The sequence below is a fragment of the Canis lupus genome, chromosome 20 (assembly GCF_011100685.1).
Source record: "Canis lupus familiaris isolate Mischka breed German Shepherd chromosome 20, alternate assembly UU_Cfam_GSD_1.0, whole genome shotgun sequence".
Classification (NCBI taxonomy): domain Eukaryota; kingdom Metazoa; phylum Chordata; class Mammalia; order Carnivora; family Canidae; genus Canis; species Canis lupus.
In genome coordinates this window covers 43,058,166-43,084,295 of record NC_049241.1, presented here as the reverse complement: position 1 = coordinate 43,084,295, position 26,130 = coordinate 43,058,166, and the positions used below count along the sequence as shown (strand labels likewise).

The following is a 26,130-nucleotide window of genomic DNA, read 5'->3' as shown; positions in this document are numbered from 1 at the left end:
CCACTGTGTCCTGTGCTTTTCTTCTACTTCGAAACAGGAGGAGCCTGGTGCAGCTCGCCGTGCCAGGAAGCACGTGGGCTTCCCTCCGCAAGCTCAGCAGTTCGGGCTACGCTGGATTCCTTTCGCCGGACGATCCTCAAAAAGTGGTGGGTGGCCGAGCGTGGGCACCCACTGGGGGGCCTGCGAGAAATGCAGACGCACGCGGGCCCCTCCCCGGGGCCTCTGAAGCCAAAGCCCAGGCTTTAGCAGGCGAGGTCCCCGGGGGCGGGGGGCGGGGGGTGCTGGCTTGCAGACACGTTCAGGTCTGCAGAGCACGCTGGGTTCTGAGCCCCGGCTGCGCTCAAGACCACCCGGCAGCCTTAGGACACATTTTCCATCTCCCACTGTTTCCGGGGCTCCTGGTGGCTTTTTCTTTTTCAAGATTTTATTTTATTTGTTTATGAGAGACAGAGAGAGAGAGAGAGAGAGAGAGACAGAGAGACAGAGAGACAGAGAGACAGAGACACAGGCAGAGGGAGAGGCAGGCTCCATGCAGGAGCCAGACGTGGGACTCGATCCCGGGACCCCAGGATCAGGCCCTGGGCCGAAGGCGTCGCTATACCGCTGAGCCACCCGGGCTGCCCCTTGTGGCTTTTTCTGCCGCTTTCTCCCACCTTTCCAGCTTTCCTGAGAATACAGGGCTAGCAAAATAACCTCGGCCTGAGCATGTCTGGGGCGGGGGCGCGCTGGGCTTCGCCGTCTCAGGGAAGCGGTCTCTCTGCTGCCGCCACTTGCCCTCTGGCTTCTGCCCCGCTGCCTTTGGGTTTTGTCTCTGTTCACTCATTTAGAGCAAAACTCGTCGAGGGGCGTCTGTCCTGACTCCGAGTCTCTCTCCTCCCGTTACTTAGTCACCTGCACCAGCACCCCCCCCTCGTTTAAGGAAACTGGTCAAGGTCACCAACGACCCCATGCAGCTCAGGCCAAGGTCCTTTCTCCATCCCCGTCTGTGGGGCTGTGGCTGTGTCTCCCCGGGGACCGCCTGCCCCCTGCTCCCGGGATTTTACAGCCCCTGCTTCCCGCCCACACTCCCCTCTTTGGTCGCCTTCTTCCCCAGTGGGGCGGTGCACACGGCTCCCTTGTGCGTCAGGGCTGGGATGTCTGCGAGCCACAGACACACCTCCTGACCCCCACCTCCAGCACCTGCACACACCTCCTGACCCCCACCTCCCGTCCCTGCACACACCTCCTGACCCCCACCCCCTTGCACCTGCACACACCTCCTGACCCCCACCCCCTTGCACCTGCACACACCTCCTGACCCCCACCCCCTTGCACCTGCACACACCTCCTGACCCCCACCTCCTGCACCTGCTCCTCATCTCCACTGATGGAGGTGTTGCTGAGCGGTTGTTGCTCGGGCCCGACCCTCTGGAGTCACTCTGGGCACTGGAATGAGAGGCCCCACTTCTAGTCTGCTCGATGTCCTGTTTGTGTCTCCCTCAACACAGGTCCGGGGTCAGGCTCTCCCACGCAGCCAGCAGGAGTGTACGCTGGCACGGTGGACGGTGGGCGAGTCTGCGGCAGCGTCCCCTCACGTGCGATGCTGGTGCGTGCCACCATCCGGGGGGGGGGGTCGCTCCCAGGAGCACGGGTCCCCGCCAGGAGTTCCACGGCAGGGGGGTGTAGCCCGGAACAACCACTAGTGTCCCCCCGTGGCTAGATGGTAAGTAAACCATGGAATGTTCTCGTGAGCAGACATGAGGCAGGGTGAGAAGGACTGCGGTGTGGCAGGCATCACCCACGCACACGGTATGCACGGTGTGACTCCACGTGTGTGAAGTTCAAACACAGCCACGAGGAGCCTCGGGTGCTGGAGAGCAGGAGAGTGGGTGCCTCCGGGCAGAGACGGGGCGCCGCGGGGGGAGCACTCGAGGCCTCCAGGGGCAGATAATGGGCGAGTCTTCCTCTGGGTGCTAAACAGAGTACTTCCCTTGCAAGAGTGCTGTGAGCTGTACCCCCAGGATCTGCGTACTTTGCTGTAAGTCTTCCTTCGATTCAAGATGCCCAGACTCAACCACTCTTCCCACCTCCACCGCTCCCTCCTGGATCTGAGCCCCGGGCTCCTCCCGGATGACTCCTGAGCTGCCCCCGCTCCCAGTCTTGCCCGAGGATGTCTGGTCTCAGCACAGCCCCAGAGTGGTTGGGTTTTTATCATTCCCAGGCTCACCTGTGCAATGTCTCCTTCTGAGCAGAATCTGGATTCTTTCCGGTCACCCCCACAACCAGCATAATCCGGCCCCGTGGCTCCTCACTGCCTTCCCACATGCCAACCGCTCCCGTCCGAGGCATCTGCCTGCTGTCCCTTGGCCTGGGGTGCCCGTCTCCCAGGGCCCACTCCCCAAGGAGGCCTGTTCTGACTGGCCTAGTGACCTTGCACTCAGCAGCCCCCAGCACTCCTGTTCCTGCTTATTCTACTTTACTGTTGTTACTTTACTCCAGCACCTTCTTCTGCATGGCTTGGATAGTAGCTCCCCAAAAATGTCCACCCAAAGCCTATGGATGTGACCTCATTTGGAAAAGGGCCTTTGTGGACATAATTAAGGGTCTGGAAATGAGAGCGTCCTGGTTAGGAAGGGCACTAAGTCCCTTGGCAAGTGTCACAGAAGAGAAGGGGATGTGAAGACAGGCACAGAGATGGAGGCGATGAGTCCACCAGCAAGGATTGCTGGCCGCCACTGGAAGCGATGGGAGCGGCAGGGAGTGGAGTCTCCATCCAGAAGGACCAGCGCCACCAAGGCCTTAATTTTGGATGCCCAGCCTCCAAATGTGTGCAACAAGTCATCTCTGTTGGTCTAAGCCACTGAGTCCCAGGTAATTTGCTACAGCAACTCTAGGGAACTCCTTTAGATACCATATCATTTCTTTATTACTATTACTTTCTGTATTCTCTCACCATTCGCTCTATGAGGGCACAAATCCCTATTTTGTTCCTGATGGGTTTCAAATACCAGTGCCTGGCACACAGTGGGCACTCGAGCCGGAAAAGGAACTGATTGATTGGGTTAAGTGTGGTAGGTCCCAGTTGAAGTCTTCTAAAATGTAGCTGAATGAACAAAGGGTGACACATGGCACCTTGGAGGGCCGGCCAGCGCCAGCAGGAATGGATGCGACACACGGCGATCGGATGAAGCTCAAGTGCATTCTGCTGAACGGAAGGAGCCAGACATAAAAGATAGCATCCTGTACGACGCCAGCTGAGCTCTCCCGAGAGAAAGCAGACCAGCGGTGGCCCAGGGCCCAGGGCCCAGGAGGTTCACTGAACAGGAGGATGAGCAGCTTTTGGGGGTGGTAAAAATGTCCTGTCCTGGTTGTCCTCACTTGGGTATCCACACTTGTCCAAACTCATCACACTGGATCCCTAATATGGGTGCATGTTACTGTAGGTAAGTTATATCTCAAAAAGGTGATATAATCGGGTGGTTTATTTGTCTAGACTAGGGTAATAATGATCTAAAGCAAATCCCCCCTTATGGGCCCCGGAGCAGGGCTGAAGATGTGATTTTTAGAGTCCAAGAATATATGTGGCAAGGATGGACAGTACAAAGAAGCAGAAAGTGTAAAGCCAAATGGACAGAGAGCAGACGATGCTGACCATTTGGAGCCTGACCGAGGTCGCACGTACGAGATGGCGCTGTGGACAGAGTCCCCGTCTCAGACCTCACAGCTCCAGCTGCACACCTGCCGCTTTGGGGCTCTGGACCCCACCAGCAACCTCAGCCAGGCGAGGAGCCCCTGACCGAGTTAACCGGGCAGCGGCCCCGGGGGACACGAGGGGTTGCTAGCTATCCCCGCCTACCTCCCTCAGGCTTCCCCCGTCTATTTCTTCTGTCCTTCAGGATGGGCTGGGTTCTGACCACGAATCACTGATTTTAGTTCCTAAGTGAGACGGACACTGGTTCAAGGGTTCAAAGGTGAATGCGAGCTGGTGATTGATTCAGAAGCATGACTGATGCCTTTCAAATAACAGCTGTTTTACAAGGAAGGGAACTCCCAGACCAAACTCCAACATGAAGGCTGATGCAAAACCCCCAAATAATTTGTCGACTAATAGGAACCAGCAAGATAGGAGATAGGTGCATCACAACTGCTGCAGACCAGGCCCCCCGGGAAGCAGACCCCGACACAGAGATTGGTGTGCAGGATCCCACTTTGGGGAGGGGGAAGGAGGCAGGGCTGGGTAGGCCCCATGGAAAGGCTCTCACCCTGTGGGGGGCTCTGCAGGGGGCGGGAGGGCCTGGTCTTTACACCTCTGTACTGACCCTTGTCGGATGCTGTCACCTTGAGGGGTGTGTAAACTAGGCCAACAGGGTTCTCTTTAGCTGGGACGTTTGCAAAGGACAGGCAGCTGAGGACCAACTCACAGTCACAGTCTCAGTGGCCACAGTCCCTTCTCCTGAAGGGATTGCCACGCACACAGCAGCAGCAGTCAACATGGGACGGAGTCAGGTGGTGAAGATACAAGGAGCCACTTTTAGATTTAGGCAGTTTGTTACTTATATAGACAATGAATGGAGGATGGCGGCTCCCTGGATCCTTCTCCCACATGCCAGAAGGGGCAGGATGGCTGCCACAAGAGCTGGGGGACTCTGCTGCTGAGAAGTCAGGTCTAGACTTCACGGAAGCAGTTGATATTCTGCGTGCCTATCCTGAGCTCATCAGAACCCTCCTGGGGGTGGGGGGTGTGGGCAAGCACGTGGGGGGTGGCTTTGGGGTAGCTCCTCACCAGCCTCCCACCCCCGCCCCCTCATCAACTGGGAGAATCGTGGGACCATCTGCCAGGACTCAGATTAGCTGTGGTGGGGTGCCAGGGAGTGTTTTAGGACTCTGAGGATAGTTGAACATCAGAAAATTGTATTGAGCTTTGCAACATTAACAGAAAAAAAAAGGGGGGGAGAAAGTCTATCATCTCAATAGATACAGAAAAGGCATCTGGCAAAATTCAATACCCATTTATAATTTTTATAAATGCTCTTAGCAAACTGGGAATAGAATCCTTAATCTAATACAGAAGACCGCAAAAATTATTACTTTTTATGAGAGGTGGGGAAAGGGCAGAGGGAGAAGGAGAGAGAGAATCTTAAGCAGGCTCCTAGCACGGAGCCCAACACAGGACTTGGTCTCACAACCCAGGATCATGGCCTGAGCCGAAATCAAGAGTCAGACGCTTAACTGACCCACTCCGGCACCCCTTGCATATGTATTATTTGTCAGGTGTTTAAAGTGTTCCCTTGGGACACCTTGGGCAATCCAGAATTATTTACCTGCAAACTGCAATTATTTGAAACAAAGCTGATAATCTGGCAGGTTAACATTCTCTTATTAAGCATCTAAAAAATGCCTTGGAGCTGCCAAGATACAACAAAGTCTATGCACTTCGCTCATAGGAGTCCCTTAAACCCTCACTCTGGGGATATAATGCTGGTAAGCTTTTTCATTTTCTTTTCCAAGCCCATAACACTTAGAAGCAGCAACAGAGATTGTCCCACTGGCAAAAATTAGAGTGTGAGCTACCAGCCTGATAGGAAAGGACATCAGCGGACATGGGCAAACCATGAGAAAAGATGCAACGGTTCAAAAAACACAGTGCTTGGGGCAGGCACCTGGGTGGCTCCGTTGGTTGAGTGTCCAGCTCTTGGTTTTGGGTCAGGTCGTGATCTCATGGCTCATGGGCTCAAGTCCTGCAGGGGGCTCTGCACTCACTGGGGAGTCTGCTTGAAGATTCTCTCCCTCTGCCCCTCACCCCTGCTCACACAAACACTCGCTCTCAAATAAATAAATCTTTTTAAAAAAACAAACCACAGTATTTGCAAAACACTTACTATTGGGGCACAGCACGTCACACCTCAGCTGCCCGAGGCCACTGCAGTATAGAACAGTCATTGATACGCCTAACAGTGACTTCCAGGCATCAGGAAAAGATAAAATTATGTTTGTGACTCACCACTTAAAAGGACACGAATTATGTTCTGTATGAAAGTTTTCTCTAATGGCCGGGTTCTTAAATTTTTTGTCATTGGTATGGGGGAATTTTAGTATTAGAAAACTAACTTGGGATGCCCAGGTGGCTCAGCAGTTGGGTGCCTGCCTTCGGCCCAGGGTGTGATCCTGGAGACCCAGGACCGAGTCCCGTGTCAGGCTCCTGCACTGAGCCTGCTTCTCCCTCTGCCTGTGTCTCTCTCTGCCTCTCTCTCTCTGTGTCTCTCATGAATAAAATCTTAAAAAACAAAAACAAAAACAACTAACTTATAGGTAATGTCCAGTGCTGAACAACCTACGCAAGGTTTTTCATGGCCTAAGCAGGGCTTGTACAGGAAGCAGAGGTATCATTTTGCAAACTTTTGAACTAAGTTTTTAAAATGGGCCCTCATACTTGAGTCACCAAGCGGGGGTGGAGGGGGTGGGGGGGTTGTCTGGCCTGAGGGCTCAGTCCAGGAATATTATTTGTCTCAGAGCCACTACTACTTAAAGGCAGCTGTAGCCTGGCCCCGTGAGCACACTGGGCTGAAAAAGGTGAGCGGGTTTTGTGATTTCTCCTGAGTTCACCCTTTGAGAGGTATGGATAGCACGTGCAGAATGTGGCCGCTGCATTTACCTTCCGTCATCTCAGTTCATCATGGGACCACATGCTATCAATGCCCACCGCCCCCACAAGCCACTTATCCTCGCCTGGAGGACTCTGCAGAAGGGTCGTTGTGTCTCTTCACCTGGAGGCCTTTCTGGGACATGAGAGCATGCTCAGCCCAGGCACAAGAAGTGCTGGGAGGTTAACATTCCAGGAGCAACACTCAACCCGATAAACAAGGTGGATGATGCCCTGGTCTTCTCACTCCTGAGTGGGATGGAGCTCGGTGGGCCACAGTGGTAACCTGCACCCTTTCTCGGCTTTCTTCCCTTTCCTGCCTCATGCCCCCATGCCCTTACCATGCTTCCTGGGGTCCCCTCCCAAGTAAACTACTTAAACCAAAACCCTTGTCTCAGGGTCTGCTTTCAGGGGAGCCCAGGTCCTGGACTTGGATGCCAGCCAGACAACAGGATCCCGTCAGACGCTGGCATGCTGCTGGGCCAGCTACCAAATTCCAACCTGGGAACGACTGGGGTGAGGAAGAGAGCATCAGGCTCTGGTCAACCAACTGTCACCACAGGAGATGCCAGGACAATTGGAATGCCCCATGGCACACTGAAAGAGACCCACGTCTCCTACATGCAGAGGATGGAATGTGCTGAGGATCAGGCCAGGATGGTATCATGAGTGGTGTGACCACGAAGTGGACCAAATTCACAGGCCTGGCAAGTCCCCTTGGCTCAAGGCAGGCTCTGATTAGGAAGGACGAGGACTCTGAGATGTGTGATGGGCCCATGTGAACAGATGCCTTCAAGAGCCTTGACACCCCAGACCTCCCTGAATGCTTGGGTCTAGCAAGCAGCTCATGCCCGGGCTAGTGAGCAGCCTCCCCTCACCTGGAGATCACGTAAGGCCTCTCTTGACAGAGAACGCTGGCAAGATAACCTCTGTCTTCCCCAAGATCTGCCCCCACTCGCGCTCATTATTCCTAAATCAGACAACATGGAGGAGTACAAGTATGGCCTGCGTAGAGAGAGACTGTCCTGCTAGGAAAGGAAGTGAACATGACTGGCATGAGCTGACATGGACTGGCATGAGCTGGAAGAGCATGTGTGGGCACGGATCTTGAGGATGCTGGTCCAGTGGATGATGGAACAGAAGCGGCTAAGAAGAGTTTATCAGTGTGTGGGTTCTCCTCTGTGACTCAGGAGTTGGCACCTTGGCAAGGACACACAAAGCTGGTCCTAACACACTGCTGCAATGCCTCCTGGGAGGTTGGAGACCATGGCATAGTGGGGATGGAGCCAGAAGACTCAGAGGGATGGCCCACCGGAGTGGATACCAGATGGGAGAGCCAGCCCATGGGCGGAGAACCCTCCCTTTGCTGAAGCAAGGAGAGAGGTAACATTAGTGCTGATGAGCAGCTCAGTGGGGGCTGTCCTCCGTGGGCCACAGCACACAGTAAGGGATGCTGCTACACAACTGGGCTCCCTAGGACTTCTGATTCTCCAATGGACAGGATTCCAGACCAAGAGTCTGTCCGCAGCACATGGCCCTTCCTCAGTTCCCAGCAAGGCAGTTGGGGAACCTCCATCTGATTTCTGGTACACTGTACCCATCTCACATCCTACTGTTACTTTGAAAAAATTATGAAGGATTTTCAAATTCCAATTTTGCATTGTTTTTTAATCTGTAAAATATTGCAATCTTTTTTTTCTGCATGGTGTTGAAAATTGTTATTCAAATAGTATTGTCGGGTAGTCCCAGTGGTGCAGTGGTTTAGCGCTGCCTGCAGTCTGGGGTGTGATCCTGGAGACCTGGGATCGAGCCCCACATCGGGCTCCCTGCATGGAGCCGGCTTCTCCCTTTGCCTGTGTTTCTGCCTCTCTCTCTTTGTGTGCCTCTATGAGTAAATAAATAAAATCTTAAAAAAAAAAAAAAGTATTGTCTAGGGAGGCCTGGGTGGCTCAGTGGTTGAGCATCTGCTTTTGGCTCAGGGTGTGATCCCAGGATCCCAGGATCGAGTCCTGCATCGGGGTCCCCGCAGGGAGCCTGCTTCTCTGTCTGCCTATGTCTCTGCCTCTCTGTGTCTCTCTCATGAATAAATAAAATCTTAAAAAAAAAAGTATTGTCTAAATACTACTATTTTGCCTTTTAATTTTAAAAGACTTGCTTACATGAGACCGATCAGGTCTTGAACTTCTAATGGCAAAGCCTTAGTATAATAAGCATTTACACATGAGCCAAGGAAATCATTAATGCCAAATGTGTGCGATCCACTCTATCTAAAAGCACCTAGCATTTAAAAAATGTAAGCACTTGGGATCCCTGGGTGGCGCAGAGGTTTAGCGCCTGCCTTTGGCCCGGGGCGCGATCCTGGAGACCCGGGATCGAATCCCACATCGGGCTCCCGGTGCATGGAGCCTGCTTCTCCCTCTGCCTGTGTCTCTGCCTCTCTCTCTCTCTCTATGTGACTATCATAAATAAATAAAAATTAAAAAAAAAATGTAAGCACCTCCACAGACCATTTCACTCATCAGAACAGAAATAATAGCAAAGGTTTTATGAAACAGGATTACACATTCAATTCAATGTGGAGCAGTATTTTCCTAATAAAGAATCCTATAAGACACAAGCAGATGATCACCACTTAGTTAAGAGACTCAGAATGTACCACATAATGAGGAAAAAACACATGCTTAAATGTGGAAGAGAAGAAATTAATAACAAAAACCCTTTATATTTATTTTTGTCAGCAAAAGGTCTGAGTCATAAGTTAGCAGGAGCCTTGAACTTTTAAGTTCAACCAAAGGTGCATCATGACAGCCAGGAATGGTACAGTGAAAGTTCAATCAAGACTTGAGCCAATACTCTTAGGAATCCAAAATATACAGACCAAAGAGGCTTGCTTTCTTATTCAAATGAGATAAATCTTAAAACTAGGAAAATATGCAAAAAATAAACATTTAAAACTTCATTTTGCTAGAGTCATGAGTTACACACACAGAAACAGGGGCAAAAGCAGAGAACAAAGTATTCAGATATTGATAAATCATGTTGATTTATGTCAAAGGATAGCATATTTATCTTCACATGGGGCATAGTTAAGTTTTAAGGTTCCAGAAACACTTCCAATTTTTTTATTGAACTGGAACACACTCTACCAAATATTTCAAAGTTGCTACCAAAAAACAAGTTGAAATTCTATTTAGCGATACAGGTTTCCCAACACTTCCTCCTTCCCTGTGGGCATCAAGTTCAGAAAGCTTCAGGGCGGGAATGAGGGGATAGTCTCTGATGGATATACCAGCATATTCTATTTCTGAATTGTGTACAATACCTGGTCCTTAAGTAATGGAAGAGATTTTTGGAGAGAATATCCATCTGGGGCTAAAGAACTAGGCGGGTGACAGCTCTAGAAGGAACAGAGAATGAGTGACCTGAGCAGTGAGAGGGATTTGGGAGAGGATAAATGCTGGCTAGTTTGATCTCCCCTCCCTCCTCAGACTCTTTTCATCTTTTTCAGACTGTCTTCTGTGTCCTTTTGGGGGGACGTTGTCTGTTTTACCCTTTATCACTTGTTCCTCTGATATTGTAACATAAAGCCTCTAAGAAAGACAACAAATTCAAGGCTAGTATTAAAAGCTTGAACAAAAATAATAATGAGCCTTATCATCTGATCAGTAAACACTTCCTGGTGAACAAAATCTTCATTTGTGCAAGTGGGATCAACTCTCTAAGCAGGCAGCACTCAGGGTGTGACACTCTGCTTCTGGAAATGCGAACAGTTACTAAGCGATGTGATAAAAGTCAGTCCTTTCTGATGCATTACTGTTTTGTGGACCTTATTCATCCTTACGGCATACCGATGCATTACATGGCTGTAGAGATTGAGGCCTCATTTCTAATGACTTATCCAAAATCACTCAAGAAAAAGCAGAACCAATAGAAATATAATCAGTACCCCTTGAAAATGGGGTACATTTTACGTTTATGTTTATTTATTTATATGCACCTGCACCAACTGAATCTTAGGTCTGATAACTGATTTTATGTTGAATATAAGTCATCTTAAAGTGTTATTTTTTTAAAAAAAATTTTAGTTATTTAAGAGAGAGAAAGATAGTGAGAGATAGCATGAGTGGGGCGGGGGGTGGGGGGAGGAAAGGCAGGCTCCCCCAGAGCAGGGAGCCCAATGTGAGGCTCGATCCTAGGACCCCAGGATCATGACCTGAGCTGAAGGCATATACTTAACCGACTGAAAGACCCAAGCACCCCAAAGTGTTATTTAACATGTAATTTTTTTAAAAAAGATTTTATTTATTCATGAGAGACAGACAGACAGAGAGAGAGAGAGGCAGAGACACAGGCAGAGGGAGAAGCAGGCTCCACGCAGGGAGCCCAACGTAGGACTCGATCCCGGGTCTCCAGGATCATGCCCTGGGCTGAAGGCGGTGCTAAACCACTGAGCCACCCAGGCTGCCCCTTAACATGTAATTTAAGAGAATATTCTGGAACATGGAAGTATAAAGATTATATTTATTCTCACTCTGGGTACTTTCTCAACTGTAAAGTACAGGATGGATCTGACTTCTTCATCCGTGATCCAGATTCATGATAAGTTGGCTGCAAAAAATGTCCCCCCATCCTCTGGTAATTACAGCATTTAGCTAGAGAGACGGAAGTTAATCAAATCCTCGTGTTTGCTATTAATTTTCCTTATAATGGATATAAATGCTGCCTATAAAAGTTGGTATGCACACTTTCAGTGCATTCATATGTTTTTATGAGGAAACAGAGAAAATGAATCTGGTTTTGAAAAATAAGGTTTATTTTGTAATAACTATCTTTTAATAACTGTTTTTATTTTTACACTGGGGGAATGCACAAGAATAGATGATGCTAGCTTTAACATTTAATGAAACGGTGTACACTCTTTCTACTAATGTAAAAGGCCAAGGCTCTTCTTCCCACTCTAAACATCTTTTTTTACTATAAAGAATTCTCATTGCATTGAAACTAAAACTCTGGAGCGCTCGGCAGAGGACGGCTGGCCAGAATCAGTCAGAAGGTCCCCTCTTCTCAATTACATAACTGAAATAGGAAGTCTAGTTCTAAATATTAGAAGCAAAGTCTATATATTAGAAAAATAAAGAGAGGGAAGATTAACAAACTGCTTCAAAATACATGCCTGAGGTGTGAAACAGCTTGTACTTTCACGTTGTGGCAGCTTCCAGAAGAAATCTTCTTTGAGTTTTAATCTTCAGGTTCGTACCTGGAAAGAGATTAATACTTCAGTTAAGACTGTAAACAGGGGCACCTGGGTGGGTCAGCGGTTGAGTGTCTGCTTTCAGCTCAAGGTGTGATCCTGGGGCCTGGGGATCGAGTCCCGCATCAGGCTCCTCACAGGGAACCTGCTTCTCCCTCTGCCTGTGTCTCTGCCTCTCTCTCTCTCTGTGTCTCTCATGAATAAATAAATAAAATCTTAAAAAAAAGAACATAAATGATATCATGATATTTTTTTGATGCTGTCATTGTTACCCAATGAGTTTCCTTGAAACCTGTGGGGAAGTTAGAGACGGTCACGACCATATAAGGGGACTCCTGCTGCAGGGTGGACAAAGGACACCTTTGGGCTCCACATCTCTGGATCTGGCACTTAGACCCATGACAGCTCAGGACAATAGAAACTCGGTCATCAACCAAGTTGTCAGATGCGAAGTGCTGAAAGGCCTATGTGAGGACTGGGTCAACAAAGCCCCTTCTCTAAAGATGAACTGGATCTGAGATTTCCTTCCTTGTGGTTTCCCTGGAGCCCTCATAAAGGTAAAATGGCAGCTGGGTTTCCAGACCAAATCGTGGAGGTCAGAAATGAGGCTGAGCAGCAGAGTCCATGCGGGCTGGGAAGACTGGCCGAGTGGTGACTATGTGGGCCCACTGCTACAGGCTTTCAACTGTGCGCCGAGTTCCTGTAACTGGACATGTCCCTCCCTGGGCAGCAGGCAGCTAGGGACCTGGTTCTATGTAGAGCACGGGCTGCTAAGCCACGCTGGCTACGGTACCCAGCCACAAGGACCGCATTCTCTAGCACCTAAATTGTCACTGAGGGCAGGCACCAGATGACCAGGTCTTAGGCTCCTACAAGGACACTCCTGAGGAAGAATACCCAGGGATGCACTATAAGTTTGCTGGGCTTCCCTCCTGATATCCTGCTTAAAAGGATCTGTTGCTAAGAGGAGCCTAGTGTAGCTGTGTGTGCCTAAGTCCTAGCTGAACCCAACTGAAACCCTCGTGGGCAGGATGGAAAAGGCCTGGCCAAAGCTCTTCCGTTCTCCTCAAATGCAGGCTTCTAGACTAAATGACAGCAAGTACCCACTGGCCTGATCTCCCCGGACACATACTGAGATTTAATGAAGAACACACGTCAACCTGGCAGCAAGGCAAATCCAACAGTCAGCAAGGCTTACTTGGCCAGTCTTCTCCTCAGGTCTTTGATTTGGTCATTCTTCCTGGTGAGAATCTCTTTCATGTTTCGAAAAGCTGCTGTTTGTTGGAATTTCTTTTCTAATTCCTGCACAGTGAAAAGTGTCAGTCAGTTACTACGGAACAGTGCAGAGAAGTAGCACATCTCATAAGCGTGTACATTTTTGCTCTAATTTTGCTAATATTTTATATTATTTTCTCATTTCTATTATTATTTTCTGATTTCTTTTTAAAATTTACTTATACAAAATTAAGGCTATGCAAATTTTAAAAATACATTCCTTCAAAGGAGAAGTCAATAAAACAGCAACACTGTCAGTATATAAATACAACATTAGCATATGACCGGAACATATTATGCCCTAGACATGAGAAATCTGTTTGAAACAGTAAACTACTTCTTAGGTGAAATAAACATGATCTTTCCCCCATATCCCAGTGGTGCCAGTACTCTAGGAGGAGGATTTTTTCATTCAGTTACATTTTAGCTCCAATATGCTTGAGAATTTAATCCCTAAACTGCAGAACACAGTTTTCTAACGTTATTTCATAGAAATTAAGAACAAGGGATAGAAAAAGAGAAGTCACCCATCCCTGTGCCAGGCTGTAAGGGGGATGGGCAACATGGGGGGTGCGAGGCAGCTCATGGAAGCTATCCGTGGAGGAGGCTTTTACCATTCATAGGAAGGAGTGGGGATTTTTATTATCCTAGATCTCGCCCAAAACGGAAGAATCTCAATGGCTAGAAATGATATATCTTGAACACGTACTGGCTAATACCCTGAGAAAAAAATAAGGCAAATCTGTAGCTGGCCTCCAACATGTCCCTGAATTACACTTGTTCCTCACCTGGGTGGACACACACACACAGATCTGACCTTTTCAGCCATGCTCAGCTGTTCCTGAACCCTGAGTAGGTCATGCTTGGCTGTCGCCAGATTCTCCTCCAGGGACTTCTGACTTTCTGTCTTGTCGTTTAGTGTCTTCTGAAACTCACTCTTCAAAGCAGCAACTGTGTTTTCCAAGTCATTCAAGTCTTGAGCTTTTATAAAATCCTATGAAAGATACATGCACTGACATAATTTCTTGTTGGCATCCTGGCTAGGAGCTGTTTTACAACAGTGGTTCAAAATCGGGACATGAAAGCAAGTGTTCCGCTGTGCGCCCCGGTTTCCCCTGCCAGCTGGGGGAAGCTCCTGCTCCTAGAGGGGAGGGGGTTGGCGTCCCCCGCTCTCCCCTGGCCGTCCTGCATGGTGTGCTGCATGCGGCAGACGCTCAGTGGTCATTGATCTCCAAATATGTAAGGTATCATTTATGAATTGCTGGAATTCCAAAGAGGAATAGGAGAAAGGTGAGATCCTAAATTTACAAGGTTGTGTGTCCCAGAGTAGGGACGGCAAACAAGTTTTGTTTTTGAAGTCGGTTAAAAAAAAATTCTAGTGAAGAATTCTGAATGATGTAGACGGAAATATAATAAACCTGATATAATTTGTTATAAAAAATTTAATAGACCTAGTCTTAGTCACTATTTACATTAAGAGAGCCAAATCATTGCTTACTGATTATATGGTTTGGTAATTTTTTAAGACTTTAAGTTTTTTTTTTTTGTATTAATGTGGTATGCATGTTTGCACACACTGTCAGCATAATAAAAACAGCCAGATCATATTTTTAACTAGATAATATGTAATAGAAAAAAGTAATACATACTAAATAGGAAAATGGTCAAATTGCTAAATACGAAGATGAAGCAGTTCTACTGACAAAATTCCTTATTTTTTATTTTTAAAGATTTATTTTTTCATGAGAGAGAGAGAGAGAGAAAGAGAGATTGAGGCAAAGAAACAGGCAGAGGGAGGAGCAGGCTCCATGGAGGGAGCCCGACGCAGGAGTCGATCCCAGGGCCCCAGGATCAGGCCTTGGGCTGAAGGCGGCGCTAAACCGCTGAGCCACCAGGGCTGCCCGTCACTTATTTTTAAAATCTGGTCTTTTAAAAAGATTTTACTTCATTGCAGCTAGTGAAAGCATGTATACATTTTACTTTTGCCAAAATCTGAAAAGTAAAATTGGAACAAAGACCAAAATGGCTTTTAAATCAAATTCGTCATCCAAAAATGTTTGCAACTGTTTAACTTTTGAGAAATTATAAAGCTGTTTTCTGGAGTGTGTAACTCTGTGTTTTATAAATCTATGGTCCTTTATGTATGAATGAAAATCATATTTATTTTCCTTTTTTTTTTTTAGCCATCTAAGAATTATCCTCCTATTTAAAAAATACCTATAGATGAAATGATGTAATGTCTGCGATTTACTTCAAAAAACAAGATGGGGGATGCCTGGGTAGCTCAGGGGTTGAGCATCTGCCTTTGACTTAATGTGTGATCCTGGGGTCCTGGGATCAAGTTCCACATCAGGCTCCCTGCATGGAGCCTGCTTCTCCCTCTGCCTATGTCTCTGCCTCTCCCTCTCTCTCTCTCTCATGAATAAATAAATAAAACCTAAAAAAAAAAAAAAAAAAAAAAAAAAAAAAACAACCCAACATGATAGAAAGGGAGAAGTAGAGGTAAACAGGAAACCAGATTGGCTAAGCCTTGCTGATCAGCAAAGCTGAGTGATGAGTACCAGGGGTGCGGCGTTACACTATTCCCTCTCCTCTTGTATATTAAAATTTTCCATACAATTTTTCCATAAAAACATGTAACAATAAAAGTCTAATGAAGTAAGTCTGGGGACTGTTTAACAGACATTTGCAATGACAGTACAACCACTAGAAAAGCCAATGCTGCATTGAAAATTCACTCTTCCAGTCTGGCTGATGTGAAATCTGTCATAGTATCTAGCATCAGTGGAAAGGCCACAAGGAACAGAATTGTAGACATGATAACTTCCCACAGGTGGAGGGCTACTCAGTCAACTGCTCAGACAGGCCTGGCGACCCAGCCCTGGATTTCAGCGCATTACACGAATACCACCAGACGTACGTGGATTTGAAGATGCATAGCCGGTAAGTTCATTCTATTTTGTCATACTCACTGAAAGCCAACTTAATAATAAATTCTGTATAATAAAACTGAACACAAATCCAATTAGCTAAAAACTCTTTCTTTCTTCGTTTCCTTTCCCCCATTGTAATTGGAATGTCAAAACCAAAGGGGTAAGAACTTGAAAACAGTTAAACTTCAGAACATCTTATGTGCTAGTGGTCTCTTGGGACAGGTGAAGCATGTGAGCTGTCTACCTGCCCCTGTAGCCGCCCCCCTCCCTGGCCTTTCCTGGAGGGGGATTAGATGGCCAACAGTGGCATCCCTCTCAGGGAGGGGCAAAGACGAGGGGCATAATGAACAGTAATTAAGACTTCTTCTCCTTTTTCTTTTTTTTTAAAGTAGCTCCACGAGGGCTCTCCAACGCAGAGCCCAATGCAGGCCTTGAACTCATGACCCTGAGATCAAGACCTGAGCGAGATCAAGAGTTGGACACCCAACCGTCTGAGACACCCAGGTGCCCCAACACTTCAAGTTTATACCTTTATTTTACTTGAAAAACATGAAAAAGATAGCTAAAACTTATTCCACTTTTTAAAAAAACTTGAAATATAATTGACATGCCACACCCTATCATTTTCAGGTGTCCATCATAGTGACTGTATTTCTGTGCCATACAAAGGGATCCCTGTGATGAGTGCAGTTACCCACCATCACAAAATTCTTACAGTATTATCGACTACATTCAAAACTTCTTTCACCTTTGTATTTCCTTGGTCAAGCTGTAAATCCTGTAGTGCTCTTTCTAGCTTTGACTTCTCATCTAATGCTTGCGTTGCCTATAAACAGATTTAAACAAAATACATTCAGTATTCAGTCTGTAAGCAACTCTTTCAATAATTTTGTTAAAGTATTTCTCAGTTACCTGTATTTCAATGGTCTTCAGCCTTGACTTCAATTTCTCGTTCTCTTCCTGAAGTCTTGAAATTTCCTTTGTGAGTAAATTCGAGGTTTATTATTTTAACTACAGTGTTTTTAATACTTGGAAGTGTTTCACTCAAAAATTTAATTGTAAAATTAAATTTAAATGACATAACAACAGCTCAGACACCTGCATTCCCTAGTGGCCGGTGCTGTCCTGGTCCCGTCCAGCCCACTGCCCCCACACCTATGAGTCACCTGTGACTCTAAGCCTCTTCTCTGGTCTCTCAGGCTCCCTTCAGGCCTCTTTCCTCAGCCTTCTTCTCAGTCTCCCTCCCCTGCCACCTCTCATCTAGCTGGTCTTGCAACTCTTGGGTCTTTTCTGGGCTGACACAACATACCACCTGTACTTATCCCCAACATGGGTCTTTATCAGTGCCACACTCTATGCCCGAGCCCCTAGATGCTTCTGTCTGAGCTGAGGCCAAAGGCCTTTGCTCCAAGCAGCTCCTTAATAAGAGTCAGCTTTGAGCCCAGTCCTCTTCCTCTCTATGGCTCCAACACACATATCAGCCCAGTCAGACAGCACTGCACTCCATGCCAAATCACACCAGCCTTCTGCCTCTCACTGCTGCCCATGCCATTCCCCTGTCTGCCATGCCCCTCTTCTTTCCTCTGACAATTAAATGTCTTTAGCCTTCAGCCCAGCTCAGGGACCACCTTCCCTCAAAGTCTGTCCTCAGTCACTCATATCCATGCGGAAGGGTGTCTTCTCTGCCCCCCTGGGGCACACGGGTTGGAATTCCCCTGTTTCCAGAATATTAATTCTCCCTTCTCAACGAGACTATAAGGCTTTTGAGACAAAAAGCTAAGCATTACACTGCTTTTTTTTTTTTTAATCTAGTAACATCTAGCACAATGTTGAGAATACAGGAGTCATGAAAAATATGTGCATATGGGTAGTTAATCTTTATAAATCTAATAAAAAACTCTATCACTGCTATCTTAGATCATAAACTTCAAATAGCCAGCAATAAACACTGTCCAAAACACCATGCCCTTCCTGTCACCATGAAACAATGCAATTAAGACTGGCTTCAGACTTTCTGGAAGGTGGGTGCCCTCTTTTTGGTCCATGGGAACCACAGAGTAAAAGGACTACCGTGGACTGATTAGCCTTGGCGGGCCAAAGCCTGAATCGGCCACCTCCTACCTCAATTTCTCCACCCTCCGGCTGTGCAGGCCATGAGAGGGCTAAGTTAGAGGGTCTGCCTTTCTCACAACAAGCACAACGTTTACCTTGTTCAGGAGTTCCGTGGTTCCACCGTCGTTAAGTGGAACAAGTTTTGGCTTCATGGTATCTATGATGGGCTGACACAAAATAAAGAAACCAAACCAAATTCACCACAGAAGAAAACACACATTATCACTCAACACTTGTACTTTCTAAGTAGAAAACACTGTGTGAAAGCATATCCACTGGGATGCCAGCTCCATGGGGGCACTTCTGGCGTTGGGTTCTCTGCAATGCCCCAGGGACTAGGACAGTGCCTGGCCCATAGTACCTCCAAACAAATTAGAGATGCAAGTGAATCCATCCTCCCATGTCTTTTTAAATAAATTCAGATGGAAGGGAAAGGAGGGAACAGAGGCAGGAGGCAAGGTGCTCGAAGCCAGAGCAGATCTAGATCCCAGCCTCTAGGGACAGGAATTTTAATGTATGGGGTGTGAAACAGACTTCCTCATGAACCTGAGCCAGGGAAAGCTGCCAGTGAGGCTACACTGCAGGTGAAGAGGAGCTTGGCTAGGCAAAATACTCTAGCAGTTCAGTGATATGTGTTAAAACAGGTGAATCCATGCCCTCTGACCCAGACACTTCTTAGCTAGAAATACATTCCAAAGGAATAACTGGAAAAATGTTTTGTATGTGTATGTGGACTCAGCATCATTTTTCTCTCTGACACCAGGGAGCGTTTGTGGTGCGTCTACATGATGCCATGTTAAGTGGTGACCACAAATAAGGAGAATGATTAAAAAGAGAAGCAGGTCACTAGTCACCACTAGGATTGTCTCCATTTGACAGATGAGGCAAACAAGGCTTGGCTGTCTCTGGCAACCCGCTCAAGGTCACAGAGTGGGAGAGACCAGGCCAGGATGGATGCCCATGCTGTGCATCATCTGAGTAAAGAGTTTATATGGCAGGGAGTGGGATGAACTATGGGGATTCTGTGTGTGTGTGTGTGTGTGTGTGTGTGTGTGAGAGAGAGAGAGAGAGAGAGAGAAAGAGAGAGAGAGAGAGAGAAAGAGAGAAGAGTGAGAGAGCACGTGTGCATGAGCAAGTGAGGAGACAGAAGCATTTTTTCAGTTCCTTCCACAGTTTTTCTTTTTTGCCTGAAAATATGAGGTAATTACTGAATTCTGCTCTTGAATTGAATGTCTTTCCTTGACTTTACCTCTTTTCATTTTACCTCTGAATCCTCTTGGCAACTTGAGGATTTTAAATACTGGCTATTAAGATATGGACTTAGAATGACCAAAATTTACCTTTTTATTTGAAGATGTAAATTCTGCTTTTTCAAATTCTGCAACTTGTTCTAATAATTCTCTTGAAAAATATGAAAAAAAATTCATTAGAACAGATCTGTACCACACACCACACACACACACACACACACACACACACACACACACTCTCTCTCTCAAGAATAAGGTCACTGGTAGTGATCTACTACAACATGGCAGGGAGGACAGAGCACAAGGAAGGAAACCTCACCATCTCAGAAATGGTACTTAGTTACTGATGGCCTGGAATCCTGACCACAGGGACCAAATTTAAATATTCTACAGCACCTAGTACCTTGCACCTACTGAATGCAATATAATTGTTAGAGCTAAACTACGGTGTCCATAGAAATATGTCTGAAATTTGTCATCAACTCTGTATTTTTGAAGTGTAAGAGACAGATTGCTCTATGACATAATATACATCCATCATTAGCTAGTGGATGTTCAAGAGAGGCAAACTGGTTTTAATAGAGTAGCCTCAGAAAATTGAATTTGTTCAGGTTATCTATGAAAAAGAGTATCATGGCTGCTGAAAAAGAATATGATCTACTTTGAAGGAAGAAATGCGGGGACCCAACCACCCGATTATAGTCCCTTTTCCCTGCAAAGGTCCATGGGAACTGACTACACAAAAGCCCGTAGAGGGAGTGGCAGTAACCACTCTCCTAAGCTTCCTGGGTCTGTTTCTCAAAGTTTTCTGGGCAGCGGGTGGAGTAAACTGGTTTTCCTGCCACCTTGTGCTGTTCAGCTCCCTCTGCCTGGGCCAGCATGCTGCGCTCTATTTCAAGGCTATGTCAAGCTTCCCTGGTTTCTGGCCCGGTTTCTCTTAGACTAAGTTTTAATTTCATTTTACTTTTTTTTTTAAATTAATGAGCTCTTTGATACTGTCTAGATTATAATCGTTTTTTACATTTCTTATTTTAAAGGTAAGTGTATAATTTAAAATGTAATTATTGAGAAATAAAATTCCTATCCTCCTGGTCTGAATCGATGGCATTTGAATTAAATTTTCATTTGCTTCCTACTCTTCATTCTTTGTTGACCTGTATCTCTAAAGATTCATTATAATATAATCAGGCTGACCAAGAAATGGGCAGGAATAATAAGAGCCTATGAGGAATTTCATGGATCTCAAATGCATCTATAACACCTGACAACGGGAGAAAACAGAATTTTGAAGAGGTCGCTGAGTAGCACCTAAGAGCTCATTCAGTGATCAGATGCTTTGCTACCGACCTCCCCAAACCTTCTCATACCCCAGTTGTAGGAAAAGAAGCGGCAGAGACACTCACTAACTTTTGAGATCATGCCTGGGCCTCTCTCGTCCTAACTGCAGGTACGAATGTGAGTACCTGTTTTCGAGTTCAGAGATATCTGTCTGTAGCTTGAGGTACCACTTCTCGGCCTGTGAGAAAAGCTGCCGCAGAAGTAGCACGTTGGTGTGGGCCGTGTTGATGAGTTCAGACTCCACCTCACTGTAGACCACAGCCTGCAGCCCACTCAGGACCTCGGAGACCTCATCTACGGTGAAGGTCTCCTCCACTAGCCTGAAAAACAACCACAGTCCCAGACTTCTGGATAAACAACCCCGACCATTGACAAAATAAAAACAAAACTAAGAAAACCCACATTCACGTCATCTGAGGGCTTAAGGGTTTAGAGTGAAAAATCTCTCTGGGGGCAGCCTGGGTGGCTCAGCGGTTTAGCGCTGCCTTCAGCCCAGAGCCTGATCCTGGAGACCCAGGATTGAGTCCCATGTCGGGCTCGCTGCATGGAGCCTGCTTCTCCTTCGGCCTGTGTCTCTGCCTCTCTCTCTGTGTCTCTCATGAATAAATAAATAAAATATTAAAAAAAATATCTCGGGGAATTATCTTCTTTATTAATAAAATATACCAAAAATAATTTAAGCTCAGCTAATATTTGTTGAAGCTCAGGTGATTTTTGATGTCTAGTGAAATGAGCAAATGGTGGGAGTGCACATTCTCTAAAAACAGGTACATGCTCAGAAATAGTCCTCCCAAACTTCCAAACTTTTGACTTTTTTCTTAAGTTTTTCAGTTTAATTTTTTTTTTTACTTGAATTTCTACTACAATTACTCTTACCATATTTAGTAGTTTCAAAAGTTACCTGGAAGGTATTATTTCTCCTTTCTTTCTTTTATTTGTTTAGCATTTCAATAATTGTATGAACTATTCATGTGAGAGTCAAGTGGCTATAAGAAAATCAGTGGTAATTAGATGTTAGCACTAAGGCCCAAATGAAAAAGAAATGGACTTAGTTCAAGTTCCTCTGAGCACTGTCAACTCATCATCATCAACAATAGCATTAAAACCCAGTCTCCCACAGAACATTTGAGTCGGGTGGGAACTTCAGAGTCATCTTCTTCCACCCTCTCATGTGACAATTGGGAATGTAGGCTCAGAGTGGGGAGGTGACACATCTCTCATCCCGCAGGGCGTGACTCAGCCCCACAATCATTTCCAGCAATCTCAGCAACAGGCCCAACTGCTGAATCCTGGGAAAGCGTCTGTGCACGGCATCTACTTTCAAGGGCAGTTTGACAGGGAGAAAGCCTCTCCTCGCCCCACCTGCCCCCAGCTGCTCAGGGGGTGAGGACCAATGGGCCCCAGCCCTGGCTTCTCTTCTTCCAAAAGGACGATGATGAAGAGAAGGGCAACAAAGTCTTATCAGAGTTAGTCTCAAGTAGATAGTATTTGATTTACTACTCTTCAGAGTTTCATTTAACTAGATTTTAACCAGTCTAAAAAAAAAATCAAAACTTAACTATTTTTTATGAAAATCCTTATTCGATATATTAACAATCTTCTTGTATGTTTTTTAAGATTTTATTTATTCATTAGAGACACACACACACACAGATAGAGGGGGGCGGGGGGAGAGACACAGGCAGAGGGAGAAGCAGGCTCCATGCAGGGAGCCCGACGTGGAACTCGATCCTGGGTCTCCAGGATCACGCCCTGGGCTAAAGGCGGCGCTAAACTGCTGAGCCACCCAGGCTGCCCAATCTTCCTATATTCTTTAATAGAACATACCAAATCTCCTTAGAACTTTTTTTTTTTGCAACACAAGTTTATGAACATTTAAGGTACTCAGTGTATAAAGTAAGCACTGAAGTACCTTCTCTGATTTACAGTTGGGCCAGTGAACCTGCTGCTTTCATCTGGTGAAACCAGCTGACCAAATTACATTAGTGGGTTGAACAGATAACAGTGGACAGCTGACAGTGTCTGCTACTGAGTGCCATGGATGGCTTTATGACACTTGTAGCTCACCTGGAGGCCTTGTGCATTTAACTGTGCCAAAGTCTGATCCCCAAATAATCTGATGTCTCTTGATTAGTCATTTTCTTTTCTTGTTTCCCCTATTTTTCTCTAGATTAAACATGTATTTTGCGTTTTCTACAGACTTTAATTATACTCTATGACTGGTTCAACCAAACTAGTTATCTACTAACAATTTGTTAGTTATGGATTTTCATGGTTTTCTACTGTCCCCCCCCCCCCACCGCTATGATTTCTTCAATATGAACTGTAGGGATTCTCTCACTAAAAGCCATGCCTTATGGCTCTAATCCTTTAACTAATAACTCAGGTAATTAAAGTTCTAGGATCTTTAATACATCAAGCCAATCATTAACGTACATGTACTTCACTACTTCTGGACAGCTCTTCTGAAACTCTGCAATCTCATAATTCTCATATGTGTATGTTTGGTAATAGATTGCTCCCACCACAATAATCCAATTTCTTGAATTTCACCTATTCATGAGGTGTGATGTGGCTACTCTCAGTGAGTAACTGATCAGGATAATCCCAGCAACAGTTTGTATGGGCTCTGCTACAGCATCCCCATTACAGCTCCCAGAAAGGATGCATGTTTCCCCTTGGGTGTCCTTAGACTCCTCTGATACCTGCTCTCCTTGAGGTCTTGGAAGCAGGAATCTACAGTTTTGAGTCTCAGGCCTCTTTTTGAACGAGCAAATCGCATGTAATTGATAACTTCATTTTGATGGTGCTCATTTAGGCCCAACTCTGCCTAAAAGAGAGAGAAATAATCGTTAGTCTTTAAGATGTGATGAAGCAACTAACAATGAAAATATACAAGATGTCCAGTGGTAGTGACTGCTAGATGTTCACCAGATTCTGTTCTTCCCTTCTTCCCAGTTATATGGCTGCCCAACCATACTTCCCAGCCCTTCCTGCAGCTAGGTGTGGCCACATGACTACTGATCAGTAATGGATGTGAGCAGAAGAGATGTGGGCCATCTCCAAAGCCTGAGCCTTAGGATGTGGCCATGTCTTTGTCACACCTATTTCTCTGTTACCTGGAGGGGTGGTAACTTTGCTGAACCTTGAAGAGGATAATTCCCTAAGGGTTCGACAGCAGGATGAAAGGGATCTATATCCCTGACTGATTCTGTGGAGCAGCATTGACCTACAGACTTCAGATGAGTAGAGAGATGGCCGTTAACTGAGAGAAATACCCTTCTGTATTCTTTAAGCCACTGTTTTTTGGATATCTACTACACCAACTTAACCTTATCCTAGCTGATACAGCTTTAAAAAATATATTTGGTTTTGAAATAGTTATTAATTGGGTCTTTATTTTAAACCAGATGAGAGCTTGACAACTACGAGCTAGAGATTAATGAAGTTTTCATCTTATAGCTATGCTGAAAAGGATGTTATACAACTGAACACGTAATGCAGGGACTAAATGAGTCAGGAATGATCTTTATTTTAAGAATAATGATCTATCATATCTTATGGGCTTCCAATGGGAGACTAGGTCTAGCTTCCGAGCCTCTTTTTTTCAGGCTTGTCACTATGGGTGCACGGGGTTGGGTTGTCTCAACACCAACACTAACACAACTACCAACAGTAAGGCCACCGGGCCTGATCTCCTTCAGCTCCCAAAATGTTCTTGGGGGCTTTTCTGCATCCACACACTTCCTCCCTGCAGTCTCAATTTCCTTAGGACATATGTCTCTAAAGGCCAGGACCTTGCCCACCTGGTTCCCTGAGGTACCCTGTTCCCAGTACTAAGCACAGTGCCTCACAAGCAACAGACACCTGCCAACAAATGAACTTAAAGACCTCCTTTCGAAGGTCACTTCTTCTTCATTGGGCCTTAATGGGTTCTCTTCCAAACTCCGGGAGGACTTGACTAACCAATTATTCTCCCCTCTCAACATTCTACAAGTTTCTTCTTCCTTCAGACTATAGGGAAGACCATATATATAAACCTCATTCTTGCAAACAAAACAAAACAAAACAAAACAAAACAAAAACCACCTCAAACCTGAGAATCCCTCTAGCTACCCCAGTGTTTCTCCAGGCCCCTTCCACCTTTCCTATCCTCATGCTATCTCCTACTCCTTAAACCCATATGCAACTCAAATTGCTTTTGCAAAGCTCCCCAGTAACTTTTTTCTTTTTTAAAAAATATTTTATTGATTCATTTGACAGAGAAAGAAAGCACAAGCAGGGGGAGGGGGGAGAGCAGCAGAGGGAGAAGAGAAGAAGGCTCCCCACTGAGCAGGGAGCCTAATGTGGGGTTCAATCCCAGGACCCCAAGATCATGACCCGAGCTGAAGGCAGATGCTCAACCAACTGCGCCTTTTCTTTCTTTCCTTTTTAAAAAAATGATCACCTGAGAGCTTTTATTTATTTAAAAAATATATACATTTTTTAATACAGGTGACCCACAATGTTCCATTCGTTTCATTGCCGATGTATTTCAGTGGCCCATGTCAGTGGTGCCCCCAACTCTGGCTTCAGTCCTTCTTCTGAACACTATGCACTGGTTAAGTGGGGCTGCTATTTAAGCTGCCATTCTACATCTGCTGGAAAGATGAACGGAGACGTTTTAGCATATGGGACAACTGGCCTTTTCGGAACAGGTCAAAACAAAAGAAGGATCGCCCAAGTTTCTTGGGCTGTAAAGCGGCTGGCGTGGATTTTTATAGTCGCCCTCGCATCTGACAGCCGGATTCCATCACGTTCTCCCTCCTCAATCCGTTATGATACGTAACTGTTCATGCTGCCAAAGGGTGTGTGTGTGTGTGTGTGTGTGTGTGTGTGTGTGTGTAAAAACTTGGGAGTTTTCGGAACGGAATGAGAATTCCGCCCTGCGCCTTCTGCCGGTGGCCGTTCCCTCCAGCTCCCTCCACCAGCCATCTTCGAGGTGAGACTCGGGCCGGCCGGCCCAGGCAGGAGCGAGGAACGACACGACGCGGCGGGGAGAGGCTGCTAGGAGCCGGAGGGGCTGCGGCCGGCCAGGACGGCCCAGGACGGGCTCCGCCCGGCTGCAGCCACGCCCTCCCACGGCCCCAGGTCGGAGCCTCCTCCGCGCGCGGCGGCGCCCGGCCCGCTACTTACCATGGCGGCGGCGGGAGTCGCAGCCCAGGGGAGCGGGAGAGGCCAGGCGGAGATCCACCGAGCCCGGGGTCGCCGAGGGCGGTTGGGCCGCAGAAGATGCGGCGGGAGGGCAGCTTGTTTAGAAGCCTCCGGTTGCTAATGGGAACGGAGGCACGTGATCCGAAATGATGCATTTTT

General features: G+C 46.6%; 1 protein-coding gene across 1 annotated transcript; it reads right to left on the bottom strand.

The window, feature by feature from the left end:
• Window positions 1-11,409: 11,409 nt before the first annotated feature.
• Window positions 11,410-26,112, bottom strand: LZTFL1 (leucine zipper transcription factor like 1). The gene is made up of 10 exons (XM_038566675.1): window positions 25,954-26,112; window positions 23,484-23,608; window positions 20,904-21,098; window positions 19,531-19,591; window positions 18,286-18,357; window positions 16,991-17,056; window positions 16,827-16,904; window positions 13,963-14,139; window positions 13,069-13,172; window positions 11,410-11,876 (listed from the first exon to the last, which is right to left on the bottom strand). Exons 1-10 carry the CDS (start codon window positions 25,954-25,956, stop codon window positions 11,858-11,860), a joined length of 900 nt encoding a protein of 299 aa, XP_038422603.1. The 5' UTR covers window positions 25,957-26,112; the 3' UTR covers window positions 11,410-11,857.
• Window positions 26,113-26,130: the final 18 nt, after the last annotated feature.

Coding starts and splice junctions, on each gene's coding strand:
- LZTFL1 (XM_038566675.1), bottom strand. Junction 19,592..20,903: donor ATCTCTGAACTCGAAAACAG/GTACTCACATTC, acceptor ATATTTTTCAAG/AGAATTATTAGAACAAGTTG. Junction 14,140..16,826: donor TTGACCAAGGAAATACAAAG/GTGAAAGAAGTT, acceptor TATCTTTCATAG/GATTTTATAAAAGCTCAAGA.